The sequence below is a fragment of the Vulpes vulpes genome, chromosome 4 (genome assembly GCF_048418805.1).
Source record: "Vulpes vulpes isolate BD-2025 chromosome 4, VulVul3, whole genome shotgun sequence".
NCBI lineage: Eukaryota > Metazoa > Chordata > Mammalia > Carnivora > Canidae > Vulpes > Vulpes vulpes.
The window spans coordinates 132156290-132171992 of NC_132783.1; the positions used below are offsets into that span (position 1 = coordinate 132156290).

Consider the following 15703-nt stretch of genomic DNA (forward strand, 5'->3'; position numbering starts at 1 on the left):
CGTCCCTACTTCCCCTATTTTATATTTAAGCTCCATGGAGTCATCTAAAAATACTAGCACAAGTTTTTGCTTTCAAAACAGAAAGATCAGGTTTCTGAAATGTGGACTATGTATGCACACCATACATATATATATGTCTGTAGTCTGTACGCACATGCCTGGGTGGTATTTCTTCAAATACTACAGTCCCAGCAGTGATTTTATTTAGTCTGGTTGTTCCTAAGGCAAACATACATAACTTTAATTAAATGCACATCTAAATGTAGGGGAAAGCATCTTGAAACAATTAGACTATTCTATGGTAAGAAGTTTGAGGGCAATGATAGCCTCCCACATCCTCACCTCCACCGCGCAAAGAGAACAGAGGGGTCGAGGGAAGCCAAGCCTGACCCCATAAACACAGGCTGCGGCTACAGCTCTCTGCTCTGCTCTATTTTGTTCTCTTCTGACCCAAGACAGCACCCTTCTTTTACTTGTTCCTAAATGAATTCCAGTCATTCAATTGCCTTTTACTTTTTTAAGCCCTCTTTGATCAGTTTTAGAGGGACAACATTTTCAGACAAAGTTTCTCATCTTTCCCTGGAGGGAATATGCCAGAAAGAAACTGAAATTCTGAAGAATTACCAAACCACACTTCCAGTTATTGACCTTGGGTTATGGAGGCTTCTGCACAATGTCCACCAAGATGGCTGCCCTTGCCACCTCGTTTTGGGATTTTTCTGGGCCATCTGGTTCTTTAGGTAGTCAAGGCTGAGTATTTCTCTCTTTAAGTTGCACTGGAAGAAGTGGCAGGTTGTGATGTTCATCAGGGCTGTTCTTTTTCTCTTGAACCCAAAGTCAATCCACACCTAATTAATTTATCCATGAGCTATCACTAACAAAGAGTATTTTCCCCATAAGGATCATGATGAAAAGGCACATCTACAAACACTGACTGAATGCCTCTTCTCTGCCTGGAACTACGGGAGACACCAACACAACAATAAAAATCACGCGATCCTCGTCTTCAGGGAGATAACTGCATTGTAAGGGTCTCAAGCCTTTCAAAAAACAAAGGTATTTTTAAGCTGCCAAGACTTTTCTGTCCTTGTTCTTTCAATACAATATGTCAAGTTGTAGATCAAGATTCCAGTATTTCAAAGAGAAGATAAAAAATTTAAAAGGACTGAGAACACCAGAGAGGAGGCACCCTGGACTGGACACAGAACCTGGGCAAACATAAGGGGAGGGGAGGGGGCCAACAGCCCCCCCTCCAGGAGAGGGCAGGGGCAAGAGAACATTTGGGGAAGTAATGGCAGGGCTGGTGGGAGGGCCCCAAGAGCCCAAATCGGCACCAGAGGTTGCACAATAGGGAAACGTTGTACATTATCGAACAAAATTATAAAATGGGATATTATTAAAGTTCTTAAATGACAGGGATGTGTGTAAGTCAAAGAGGAAACCCAAACAAGTAGGCAGAGACTGAGGCAAGGACCTAACTTTCAAGTGTGTGATCTGGCCTTACCCTTTAGAGACAACTGCAAACCACTCTGTACACGTCCACAGATCCTGGCCCTGCAAGCTCCATGGGGCTGGAGTTGCCAAGAGCTTCAGCAGAGGGGACGCACTACCTTGGTCTGTCATGGACTAAGAACTGCTCCTAGGAAGTTACTCATTGGCACGCTACCAAACCAATGCATGTGGAGAGAATGGGACAGGACAAAGGAAAAGTCTCCGCAGCCTGAGAAAAATCTTCAAGCGTGAAGGAGATGCACATACACTTGGGCAGGAAGGCACAGATTAGACTATCCCATATATGGAAGTGTAGACCTCCATAGGGGAGAGGACAGAAGCCAAAGGGACAACACTGCTTGGGGCTCCTGTTACAAAAGAGTCTGGGCCTTGTATGATTCCATGATACCAAAGGGGCAGGAGGCATGGTTCCCAACCCCACAGCACCCCCTCCTTCCGAATACCAAAACCACTAGCTTTGAATGACAGTATGAAGCCAGATAGGTTTGACTCTGGTACCTCTAATTAAACTCTTATAGTTAGCACTTAATAACTTTATTTTTTAAGATTATTTATTTATTAGAGACAGAAAGAGAGAGAGAGAGAGAGAGAGAGAGAGAGAGAGGGTCAGAGGGAGAAGCAGGCTCCATGCAGGGAGCCCAACGTGGGACTCGATCCCGGGTCTCCAGGATCACACCCCGAGCTGAAGGCGGCACCAAACCGCTAAGCCACCAGGGCTGCCCAGGACTTAATAACTTTAATCATCATAAGGAATATTCCAAGCAGAAGTTATTGTTAACAGGTGATTATTTATGAAAAATCTTACACTGAAAAAATGACCTTCCCTCTCTTTTTGTTTTTAAACAGTTCTTCTAACTTTCTACATAGGTGTCATGAAAGCAAAATAATGGTGGACTTGTAAGTACAGTGGCAAAGGTAGACTGCTTCTGGAGTTAACTCAGGGAGAGCTCTATCACATGAGCCTTGGTTTTACCATCTGCAAAATGGAGGGGGTGATTTTTGTAGACTGTCGAATGCATTTCTCCCATTAACAGATAACAGAATGAAGAACTGATGTGTGTGCTACAGTCAAGGATGAACTTTGAAAACATTACACTCAGTGAAAAAAATAAAAAATAAAAAAACACAGACAAGGGGCCCAGTGGTATGATTCCATTTATATTAAATATCCAGAATAAGCAAATTCAGACACAGCAGATTAGTGGTTGTGGGGGGCAGGGGCGGTTAGGTAGGCTGAGGGGTGTCACTGCTTAAGGAGTACAAGGTTTCCTCTTGGGATGATGAGAAATTTCTGGAACTAACTGATGATGCTTGCATAACACTGTGAATGTACTTAGAGTCAATGAAATGTGTACTTCAGAATGGGTAAAATGGTAAAGTTTATGTTACGTATATTTTCCCAAAAGAAAGAGAGAAATTAACTGGTTGGCCATCTACTCTACACATAATAAATGTCTTATTTTAAGAAGGTACATATGGGGACGCCTGGGTGGCTCAGTGGTTGAGCATCTGCCTTTAGCTCAGGGCATGATCCCAGGTCTGGGGATCAAGTTCTGCCATCAGGCTCCCCACATGGAGCCTGCTTCTCCCTCTGCCTGTGTCTCTACCTTTCTCTGAGTCTCTCATGAATAAATAAATAGAATCTTAAAAAAAAAAAGGTGCAAATATATTAAAGTGATCACAATTGTGACTAAGCCGCTAACCTAAATTGTCTATCTTCTTTTTCGTGAGTATTGTCTTGAAAAAAACTATCAGAAACATCTATCTCCCATCTCTCTGGGATGGCTATCAAAGGTGGTTTGTGTAGGTACCTGCAAAGCTAAACTGGAAGCAGCAGGAGCCCAGGAAGCTATGGAGTGGGACAAGAAGTTGTCTACCACCAAAAATCTCATGACTAGATTTTAGAAGTGTGGCCTCTGCCACTTGGCTCAGAAAGCACGGACTCCAAATGTGGCATCCTGGGAAAAGGGTAATTAATGCATTTGACAAATATTTGTTGAGTATTTACAAGCTGAGCAGTGGGCTAAATGATATAATCATAGGGATCAACGGCAAAGTAACAGCCCCCTTTTGTCGAGGAAATTACAATCTATTTTTTTTATGATTTTATTTATTTATTCATGAAAGACACAGAGAGAGGGGCAGAGACACAGGCAGAGGGAGAAGCAGGCTCCATGCAGGGAGCCTGACATGGGACTCGATCCCGGGATTCCAGGATCACGCCCTGGGCCAAAGGCAGGTGCTAAACCGCTGAGCCACCCAGGGATTCCCGGAAATTACAATCTAGACTGCAAGAGGGTTAAGAACTAAAAATTATATAAGGTTAAGCAGCCAACTCGTCCAATACAGTGTTAGCCAACAACTAAAGCCCACCTGCTATTAGAAGTCCTGCCTACCAAGTCAGAACCTACCAGAATACGGCCCTGGGCCCCACATCTGAGAGACAGGCCTCTGCAAAGTTGGGAAGTCAAATTGAGGCTGATGGTAGGGAGCACAACCTAGGGCTTTGGCAGAGGGGCAGGCCCAGCTCCTAGAGGACCAGACTCTAACCTGAGAACACCTCCCTCTTCCCCTTGCACATCGACTAGCCTGCTACCTAGAGTCCAACTCCATAAGCTATCTTGTGGCTCCCCAAACAATCGAACTGGGGTCTATGCTATGAGATTTGATGAGTTCCAGGAAGAGGGTCTCATCAGCAAAATTTGCTAAAATGTGATACTCAAACTCCTGCAAATTTGCCTTTTATTCTCACACTCTATCAATCAATCTAGTATCAATCTAGTTTTTAAATGATGATTCTCTCTGGTTGAACCTACATGGATACTTTTTAAAATATTCATTCTGAAAAAAAAAAATCATTCCTGGGCCCCTTCATGGACAAAATGTTTCTGAACATCTGGAGTGTGCATGGCATCGATACTTTTTTTTAAAGCACCCCAGGTAATTCTAAAGCACCCCAGGTGATTGCCAGGATTGAGAACCACTCATCTAGGATAAGAAGGAAAGGGAACTGGCTTTATCAAGCACCTACTGTGGGTCACTGCTAGTTCTTTACATATGGTATCTATAGCTATAGGTGCTACTCATAACCCTTTTCATAACCTCCTCGACTTGTTCTGCCCATGAGCACCCTGGGCCTTAAGGGCAGCACTTAATCTTGGAAGGACAAGTGGTTAGGAATACATACCCCAGTTTCCTTACCCCTTGGGCAGGATAACTCTGAGATGTACCTTAAGCCTGGGGTAAGGAAACTAGCTCTGCAAAGGGCCAGAGAGTTACTATATTAGGATTTGTAAGCCATAGTCTTTGCCTTCACTATTCAAATCTGCCTTTGCAGTAAGGAAGCAGCCATGGTCAATGCTAAATCAATGGATTTGGCTACATCCCACTAAAACTTTACAAAGATAGTTGGCCAACCCCTACTCTGAGTCTAAAGAGACTCCCAGAGGTCTTAGCAGGACTGGGTTCCAGTTGCCAATAGCAGTAACCTGTCAGTGACAAACCATGTCAGTTTCGGGCCTTTCCTGTGTGCTCTTGGGAGAACTGGCTACAGAAACAGCTTATACTCAAATCTTTGTCTCAGAACCTGCTTCTGGAGGCCCCTAACCAAAGTCAGTATCTTGTTTTATATTTGTAACTATCCTAGTGGTTATTTTTTTTTTAAGATTTTATTTATTTACTCATGAGAGACACAGAGAGACGCAGAGACACAGGCAGAGGGAGAAGCAGGCTCCATGCAGGAAGCCTGATGTGGGACACAATCCCAGGACTCCAGGATCACACCCAGGGCCAAAGGCAGGCACTAAACTGCTGAGCCACCCAGAGATCCCACCACCCTAGTGGTTAAATACTGTCATCTCCAATTTAAATTAAATAATATTCAATGACTACACAATTCATAAGTGATGAAGTCCAGATTAGAAGTCTATTTAGCCACAAAGTCAATGATCTCTCTCTACAATATGACCAGAGTAAGGATGCTTACAAATAAACACACACACACACACACACACACACAAATACTTAATCAAATATATAATTTTAATTATGGTGGGCTAGAGTACCACCAATGACAAATTACAATGCAAAATTCATACTACTCATGTAATTACTGATCTACATTAAGGAAAGGGTTTTAAAAGAAATAATGATATAAATAGTAAAGCCTGAGGGTTATGAAAAAAAAATACCCTCTTTTATGTTGTTTCTAATGTACGATTCCTTTACTACCTATTGATTGGTTGCAATCTCGGTGCTATTTCTTTTCTAGTGTAATTTTTGGTTATACCTAAAAACAAATATAGCCACCCAAGGTAAAGCCCAACGTGCAGTTTGGAACTTGAAGAGACAGGAACCAAATCAGAATATCCTCTTACATATTTTAACATGAGGGGTAGGAGTGGGGGAGGACAGTACTTTGACAAAGTCTCCTTAAAGGCATTTGTGAAGTTCCCCCATGGATTCCAAGGATTCCAGAGAACACTCTGAGAACCCAGAACCACTACAGTTAGAAACCAATTTTTTTTAGCTTACGCAGTCTTGCCCTCGCTGTCCTGCTTGGTGGCACTGGCTCCCTTCTTGCCCAGCAGGGAGGCCACCTTCTCCGCATCTCCATTCTCCACAGCCTGTAGCAGCCGGTCATCATTCTTGTTCCACTCGTTGGTCTGGGGAGCAAAGGAGAGACACAGAGCTAGTGAACAAGAGTGGCCACGGTCATGCTGACCAGCAGGACTCCGGTCCCTCCGGTCCCCACCCTCTCATCACTAAAATCAAAACCTGCCCCCAAATCAGATAGATACCTTCCCCTTCACTGTGGAGACACTCAAGAAGACCGGTTTCCCAAAGGAAAACATCAACAGTTCAATAAAACAGCAGCTGGGCAGCAAACTCTGAAATAAAGTCACTTCTTTCCCCTGACGCTGGGAAAATGAAGCCACTTGAAAAGACCTCAGGGCCAGTTTACACATTAGCTCATTTCTAGCTAAACTCTGACAGCTGGCTCCTCAGGATACGGGCCTTTGACCTAGGCCACAGCTCACTGGGCCCACAGTGTTACAGAACCAAACTGGCCAACGGCTCAAGGTTACTCGAGGGTTTATTTACACAAAACTCTTCGTCCGCTTTCATTGCCACTCTTTCTGGCCTGATCACTGGGCCCTCTGATTTTTGAGCTGTATAATGATTTTTAAGGAGTTTTCCAGGCTACCAACTCAACAAAGTATCACCAGAAACAAAACTTCTCCCTGAGCAAGCTATTAAACATCAAACAGCTTTGAGCAAAGCCTCCACCACTGCCAACGGAATCGTTCTATGAACCGCAGTAACAGTAAAGCTTTCGTGGGCATAAAAACTGGTTTTTTACTCCTACAAAGGAAAAGTGATGATCTCCATACAAGAACATACAAGAACAAAACCAAGAAGTTTCATGTGTGAAAAGGCAGCAATGAGCCACTGAAGGTTTGGGAGCAGAGGAGAGAATAAAATTAATGACTGAAGAAGAGTCATGGAGAGGTATATGAGGTGTACAGGATTAATGTAGGGAGAAGAGATCCAAGCCCCTGAGTCACTCTGTAGGCTCCCCTGCCTTCCAGACCTCTCCTAGCTAAGCCAACTTTCTGGTTGTGGATACCAACAACCTTAGAAAGATTTCTTCTCCTTCCCTAAAACTTTCTGCAGGGCTACTTTCTTGTGACCTCTGAAGATTAAAAACTGCCAGGCATTTCATTTTAAAGGCTTTGCCATGGACCACTGTACAGAAGCCAATAGAGGAGACCCTGGAAATTTAACAGCTAAAGAGAGGGAATTTTACAGGACTACAAGCATCCATGGCCCTAGGCCCTAGAAGTGTGTTCCCAATGTCTCTGCACCGATGGAACTGGGAAACCCAAATGGGCTCCATCTTCTGAGATAGCAAAGGTGGATCTACAAGATGTCCCAGGCAGCCCTCTGACCCCAGCCTAGAGGCGGGGCCTTAGAGAAAGCCACAGGCCACGAGGAGTAAAACAGTTATGTGCAGGGTTTAGGTAAGGAATTTGCTTGGAGTCTCAGGACTGTCCCAGTCCCATTTCTCAGGACTTCTTCCTCCCACTGAGTGCAAGAATAGAGGAATGAGGAAATCGGTTTAAATGAAAATCAGAAGTCTGTTCTCTAGGCTGCATGAAATCTAACACTCTAGATTGATACTTGCATGCTATAGACCTTAAGTCACCCAAAAACCTCTCAGTGCTTCAGTTTACCATGGTTTTGAACCAGATGACTATTCTGATTCCCCTAAAGCTCAAAATGCTTAAATTATAAAATGCCCCCCAACCAAACTTTGCTGGAGATTATTTTAGAACAGTACTGTCTTTGTTAATAGAAATGTTTTATATCTACAATGGACAAACTAGGCAAAGTATCCACACCCAGGGATGATTTTGTTTCTCAGGGGGCATTTGGCAATATCTGCAGATATTTTTGATTGTTCTGACATCTAGTCAATGGGGCCAGTCCCCTACCTCCACCAGGAATTATCTGGCCCAAAAGGTCAGTATCACATTAGCCACACATGGCTACTGAGCACTGGAAATGTGGCTCGTGTGACTAAGGAATTGAATTTTTAATTTTAGACTTCAAGCACCCATAGCTAGAGGCTATCCTATAGAACAGTGCAGCTCTCCATGGCAGCTCTCCATGACAGCTCTCTAAACATTTTTATAACTTAAGAATGCGTCTAGGCCAATGTCATCCACACTTCTACAACTATCAATACACTCACACTGCCAACATTAGATTTTATCTTCAATGACAAGTCAGGCTTCCTATTGCAAAAGAAAGAACACAATAAATACACTGCTTCAAGCATAAGCATTTGTTGGTAGAATAGGATAGCTTTACTTAAGAATGAAATGTAGCAAACACTAAGAAACAGATTGAAGTTTATTTCCCCCAGGCAGCATTTTGCAAGCCAAAACAAAACAAAACAATTCATCAAAGAACATTCAGGACCAGTGGTTCCTATCTACATTATCCCAGAGCCACATTATTAGTGATGTCATTAAATCCTTCCCTAATTTAAACAGACCAAATTAAAACTGGATTGGGAAGATCAAAAGGATATTAAAGCTCAGAGGCTATGATTGAAAGTCCTTAAGCAAAGAAAGGCCACATGAAAGGATTTTCCTTTTCAGTGCTGCTAAGGCACTCAACTCGGGTAGAGGAAAATCTGGTTGTAGGGATTCCCTAAAATTAGTTACATGTGGGTATTTAGGGAGTTCAGTTTCTAGAGGACACAGCAAAAAAGATGCCCCCCCTCCCTCCCCCACCCCGCCATCCCACCCTCTGGAGGACAAGGTTAATGGCTCATCCCTTGGGATCTAAAATTCTCTCTTATCTAGTTTCTCCTCATTGCAGGCCAGAAGTTACTTTTCTGTTAGAACAGATGAGGCGGAGAGAACAAGCTACCCACACACAAAGATTTAATAAATAATCCACACCACCATTCAACCTGTATGCACCGCAGATAGGATTCAGAGTAAGCAGCAGGAAGGAAACGGATGGGTGCTATAGGTTTTGGCCCTAGTGTCTGAGCCAAGAGAACAGTTCAGAACAAATTGGGAAGGCAGGAGCAAACCTGAGGGTGATTAGACCATTGGCAGGGAAATGAGAGAGATAGTTTACCCTTAATATTCTCCCAAGTATGCTAAAAGTGGAGGCAAGAAGGATCCCAGTTTGTCCTCTCTCTAACCTGGGAAAGCCAGATCCTGAGATGACATTCCCCAGACCAGCACTCACAAGGAGGTAACGTTAATGTGACAAAGCTCTCTAGTCCTGGGCAGGGCAGCTGGTTATCCTTGTGAATAGTTCTGATGTGCACGAAGGGCCGTACTAGGTTTCTTCCAGAAAGCATGGCTTTCAAGGTGCTATCACCTTCCTCTCCTAAACCTGTCCACGGAGACACTCCCTGTATCTTCTATAAAACCCTTCTATGCAGTGCTACATTCCACAGTCACCCATGAGATGAGATAAAATAGATATCATTGCTCTGTGAGAATCTAGAAGCAAATTCTTCTCATCCACCTCTATCCCTCTGCTGAGTGGTACTAAATTGAAACCAAGCATTAAAAGGGATCTTAAAAAGTTATCTTGGCCAATCTACTGACAGTAGGGCTGGTCAGATAAATATGTTGTGATATTGTGATATGAGAATGATAGATTCAGTTCTGTTGTCCCTGGTTCTCAGCACTAGAGCTTCTAAGATCCATGAATTTTCTCAGTGATAGGGATGAAGTATATCTTTTGTTATTCATAATAAGCCCCTTTACATGAGTTAATGTTATAGGACATAACTGGTGATGGGAAACACCTAGATAGCTTCAGGATGGGGGCTGGTTATTAGAGGGTAAGAACTTTGAGCCCTAACTCCACCTCTGGGGAGGAGAGAGGGTTAGAGATTGAGTCAATTAGCAATGGCCAATGGTTTAATCCATGATGTCAATATAATGGAACCTCCACAAAAAGCCCTAACCCTCTCTGAGACCACAGGGTCCAGAGAGCTTTCAGGCTGGTGAACACATTGAGGTGCTGGGTGGATTATGTTGGAGAGGGAGTAGAAGCTTTGCAGGTCCGCACACACAAACCCTATCTTGCCCTATGCATTTCCTCTATTTGGTTGTTCTTGATTTGTATTCTTTAGTGGTAATAGTAAAGTACCTTCCTGAGTTCTGTGAGCCATTCTCACAAATGATCAAATCTGAGGTTTGGGCTGTGGGAACTCTGTGACGTTAGAGCTAGCTGGCCAGATGTACAGTTGGCCCAGGACTGGCAGATGGCATCTGAGGTGGGAGCAGTCTTGTGGGATTGAGCCCTTAACTGTGGGATTTGACGATACCTCAAGATCACTAGTGTCAGAACTGAAATGCATCCGCCTTGTTGGCACCGGAAGAGTTGGAGGATTGGTTGTGGATATAAAGAAAACCATTTTGTGTCAGACATGTTTTGTGTAAGAAGTGGATCACATGATAGGTGAAGTCTGAAATTTTGCCATAACAACTCAAAGTAACTCATTTACACTCTAGAATCAGGGAAGGCTTCTAGAGACCATCACCACACAAAAAATATCCCGTCCCCCCTCCCCACTTTCCACGGAAATTGCCTCCTCTAAATGGCACTCCTTCCATAGGGTGGCTTAGCTCCACCCCCACACCGGGTTCCTGGGCCCCTCAGAGTGGTGCTGTCACTCGCCAGCAGGTTCATCCAACATTTACAGAAACGAATTAGGAAAAAAAATAGCAAACATCAGACTCGTCCTATTTGATAAAGTTAAATGTTTTATGAAACTTGATTATGTATGTGTCCTGGATGGTGATATAAAATATATATTTTTACTGGGCAATCAAAAGAAAAAAATATTGGATGCCACTGCTATAGAATGGTCCATCATCCAATCCGCCTATGAAAAGGCTTCCTTCTAAAGCCTACCCCAAGCCCTGCAGCATCTTCAGGGTGACCTTTTTCGTGGTGACCTCTCTGCTTCTCTCCTCCATGGTGTCCCAGAGGGCCTCCTACTCATCTGACTAAAGCCCACAGTCTAGACTTGGTGAAATACTGTGTCCTGGCTCTTGCTCCAGAGCCTCGGTGTCTGCTTGTTTTGTTGCCGTCTTTCAGCTTCCTGAAAGCACTGACAACAGCCTTTCTTTCTTACCTCTGTGGTGCCTAACATGCTCAGTTATCTGTTGTTGATTTTAGCAGGAGTCTCCTCCTCTTGATTAACTTAAATCTCTCTTGACTTAGAAAAAAATTTTTTTCCAGTTATAAAACTTTCATTCTTTTGCAAACTATTTAATCATGTTTCCAGATTCTTTTTTAAATAGGCTAAATACATCCAACTCCCTTTTTAACTCCCTTAAATATTCTAAGGCAAATTTTCCAATATTTTAATCATGGGGACACTGTCTCCAAATCTCTTCATCAACTAAGGAGCCCTGTCTTATCAATTCATTGGGGGAGAACCCAGTGTCTCCCAGTCATGAGAATCCTTTGTTAAATATGCAGACTCCCATGCCTCATCTTGGAGACTCTGACCCCCTCCCTCCCCCGATATCTCAGGCAGACCCTGAACTCGGGTTCAAGTGCTCTCTTTCATTCTTATTTCAAGTTTGCGGACCATGGAAGCTACACAAAGGCTACCCACAGAAGCATTAAGGAAGGAGGTGGGAGAAGAAAAGAATTCCTTAGGGCGCCTGAGTGGTTCAGTGGGTTAAATGTCTGCCTTCAGCTCACCTCCTGATCTCAGAGTCCTGGGATCGAATCCAGAACTGGGCTCCCTGCTCAGCCAAGAGCCTGCTTCTCCCTCTCCCGCTTCCCCTGCTTGTGCTGTCAAACAAGTAAATAAAATCTTTTAAAAATAGATTGTTAAAGCTTTAAAAAAAAAATAGAAGAATTATTCACTTTTTCCTTGTGGTACTAAGTATTGTGTCTCCCACAAAAGCTTAATATATATTGTGCTTTCCCTAAGAGTTGCATGTGCAACTTGTTTAAAAGATGTGTAGGAGAATGTTAACAAAGGCATTGCCTGTAATAGGCAAAAAAAAAAAAAAAAAAAAAAAAATCATGTCCAATAACAAAAGATAAATTACAATATATCAAGCAATGGCATGAACAAACTACAACCACACGCCACAATATGGATAGATACTAAAGACAACATTGCTGAAAGAACAAGACAACAAAAAACACAGATATATGAAGACAAAAACAGGGAAGATGGATCCGTATCGTCTAGGGATGCACGCCTTGTTGGTTGGACAAGTTTACCCTAAAAGTCAAAATAGTGGTTGGAAGGGAGGGCATGCCATTTGTCGCGGGAGGGACACCTGAGAGTATCCTAGGGGCACGTGCTCTAGTTCGTGACCTGTTTAGTGGCTCCACAGAGGTTCACTTGTTAACTATTACATTCTTGTTTTGTGCACTTTTCTCGATATGTGATTTATTACACACGCACAGACAGTGTTCAAAAAGAAGGCTTGCGGTTCACTTTCTGGTCAAATCAACAGTGCGCCAAGTGCCTTTGGACAGTTTTGTGTTCTCACTTGCTATTTCCTCATGTCTAAAATGAAGGCAGCCTGGTGCCAAGATCTGCTTCTGTAAGAGGTCTCACAAATCCCTTTGAGAATCTGCTAAAGTTATGGACTCTCCTCAGAATGATGCACAAACACACAAGAGCTTGCATACAACTCATAGCAGTCTGTGGCTTAAGCCCCTACCCCTAGTTCATCCATAAGCCAAAGCCAAGATCTCCTGGTGTCGAAAGAGAGCTGGCTTCAGAGGTTAGTGCTCTTGAGTTGGAATTCTGGGTTACCACCTCCCACCAAAGTGGTCTTGAGCAGATTATGGGCATTTCCTTCTCTGTAAAACGGGAGGGGGGGTGGTCTCACCGCCTTGCAAATTACCCTGAGGATTCAAAGTAACATACGTGAAGGGCCTGGCACACATTAGGCACTCAAAAAAATTAGACCTTCTGTACTGTTCCTTCATGGCTCGTGCTCTATGAATCTCTGAACATTCAGTTTAGGACTGATGGTCCATTACCTTTTCAGAGGCAGGTAAGGCCTTCATGCATATTTAAATTTATAAATTTTCTACTATAGTCCCTAAGAATAACATTCTAAAGGGCTCCAGAGAAAACATTCACAGACATGAAATTAACTATTTTATTGAACATGGCTCAGTTTTCCAGGAGACTGTTTAAACAGATGCTATTTCAACAGAGCATATTTAGGCCACATTTGCAAGTTCAGGAAGCCATATGTTATGCTCCGGAGACATGTGTAATGTGTCAGCTATGAAGGGCAGCACGTGGGAAAGGCAGGCCTTACCTTTCGATGAAGCTCCAAACACTCCTGTTAATTTATCACAAATGAGATTTTTCAATGGCTGGCCTATAAGTTTCTTATTCATTAAATCATTCCCAAATGACACTGCTTGCTTATGATTTTTCCCTTGAAGCTTGGCCTTTGGAAAGACTTGCATGCCTCCTGCATGGTAGCAGACGCCATGTCAACCGCGTGATGAACGCACTGGGGCTTTGGCAACTGGCAGTGTCTGCTGTCGACCAGACATGGCATCACCTTCTTTTATTTTGGTTTAATCATTGGGAACTGAAAAACCAGTGGAAACTCAGTGGTCACAGACATCTGGCTAGTAGGCAGGTCTGAGTTTTGGAATATATCAGCCCAACCAAAATAATCCAGTGGCATAGAGCAATCTAGGAAGAGTTTCTTTGACTTTATTTAGGAAAGACACTAAAACCCTAATCATCACCAATTAGCATAGTTCCTGTTGTACGGATCTGCTTCAGCGGCCATCTGGAGAAGGCTATTTGAGAGATTATCTTTGGAAATGCTGCATTTCTCCCTTTAGTTTATGAAGTGCAGACTGTTTTGCCAATATAATCAGTCTATGATGAAAGTTACACAAAGTAGACAGTGTTTTCACTGGAAAGTTTTCAAATTAGTACCATCCAGAAAAAAAGAGCACATATATCATATTTTAAGACAGAGGACAAGAAGCCAGCAAGCTTCAGGCCCAAATGATATTTCCCCATTGACTATACAGAAAACTCCATAGCTGTTACAATCATTCTTTCACCGGACAACTATTTATTTTGTGCTTTTTACATAGTTGGCATAGTCTTTCCTGAATTTTCCATATTGTTTGCATAGAGATAAACTAAAGCAGTATGCGAAATATGCCAATGATACAAAACAGGATATGAAGATGATAAAGTGAGCCACATGGTGAACCAGCACAACAGAAGGGAGGGTCAATTTTCTCTTAGGCAGATAGGAAAGGTTTCTGGACTGGATAATGAACAAGGCTTGCAATGAGTAACATTTAGGTAAATGGAGAGAAGATAAGACACAATGATTGAAAAACATGCAATATATTTACTAAACAGTGAGTTCATCTAAAAGAATTTGCTCTCTTCCGCCATCTTTATTTCAGATTATTCACACATGCAGGTTACATGGTCTCTACTATCCACCCCAAAATCCATTCCTTAATGGACTGTGTCAGTGATTCCTGAGGCCTTTCCATATAAACATGAAATTCTGTGTCATGGACATAATATATAATCATACCAGAAACAGACTGGTCTCTGCCCTTCTCCCTTCACCAAGGTACCCTATGCATTTTCCCCTAGCTCTCCCCAGCCACCTGGACCAGGTCAGTCCCCTTGTTAATTTCTCTCATGCTTCTCTTCCATAGCACTTGGCACAACTGTAATTAAATAGTATTTCTGAACTACCTCTAAAGGTCTGTGGACCTCCCACCAGACAAGGAGTTCCAGGGCATGGCCAACAGCCAGCATCTGTCTTGTTCACCACTAAACCCCTGGCCTCCTGCCCACTGCCTGCCAGATGGTAGGGGCTCAATTCAAAGCTGGTCGTTGAACAGCTTTGTTTTCTTCCTACTTCTTGGGAGCCACTATTGATTAAACCCTTCTCCACTGATGCCTTTGTCTCAGTCTATAGAATGTACTTAAAGTCTCCATAATCGTACCAAATTCATGTCTTCGACTATGCTGACCAATATTAAAACCTTATGTTTAAAAATTATGTCATAAGGAGTAAAAGCAGTCTCATTGGGGGTGGAGGTAAGTCTGGGAATAGGTCAAACCACCTCTACCCTTCAGGGAAAAAAAATGATCCCAATCAAGTCAATGGAATTGAAGCATTCATTTATGTAGTGTTTGGGGAGGGTGAGGGGCCAGATACTCTGTGAAGTCCTAAGCTTAAAAAGATGGATACAGCCCTTAAGGAATTCACAACTGTTTTTTGTTAAGACTTTATTAGTTTGAGAGAGACAGTATGAGCAGGGGCTGGGAGAGGGAAGGAGCAGGGAGGAAGAAGCAGACTTCTCACTGAACAGGGAGCCAAATGTGGGGCTTAATCCCAGGACCCTCAGATCCTGACCTGAGCTGAAGGCAGATGCTTAACCAACAGAGCCACCCATGTGCCTCAGGAGCTCACAACTTCTGAGAGCATAAACATATCCAATAAGTTCTTATATAAATACTTGTCAGTGCTAAACCAGTGGGGTGAACTAGGTCCTATGAAAGCCCAGTGAGGATACTTATACTACTAAAAAATAGCTAAAAATGTACAGTCCTAGAAACTGTAGGTACTACATAATAGTTTAATCATAAACA

The 15703-nt window shown here is 42.9% G+C and overlaps 1 protein-coding gene across 10 annotated transcripts in view; it reads right to left on the reverse strand.

The window, feature by feature from the left end:
* The window catches only part of RAI14 (retinoic acid induced 14), a 136306-nt gene that overhangs the window by 48751 nt on the left and 71852 nt on the right, over positions 1-15703 (reverse strand). For 8 of the 10 annotated variants that reach the window (XM_072757118.1, XM_072757119.1, XM_072757122.1 and 5 more), the window contains one exon: positions 6046-6176. In XM_072757118.1, the coding sequence (XP_072613219.1) occupies positions 6046-6176 (131 nt within the window). Of the gene's footprint in view, positions 1-6045; positions 6177-6311; positions 6841-15703 lie in introns of those variants that run through there. The other 2 variants (XM_072757116.1, XM_072757117.1) reach the window with 2 other exon arrangements.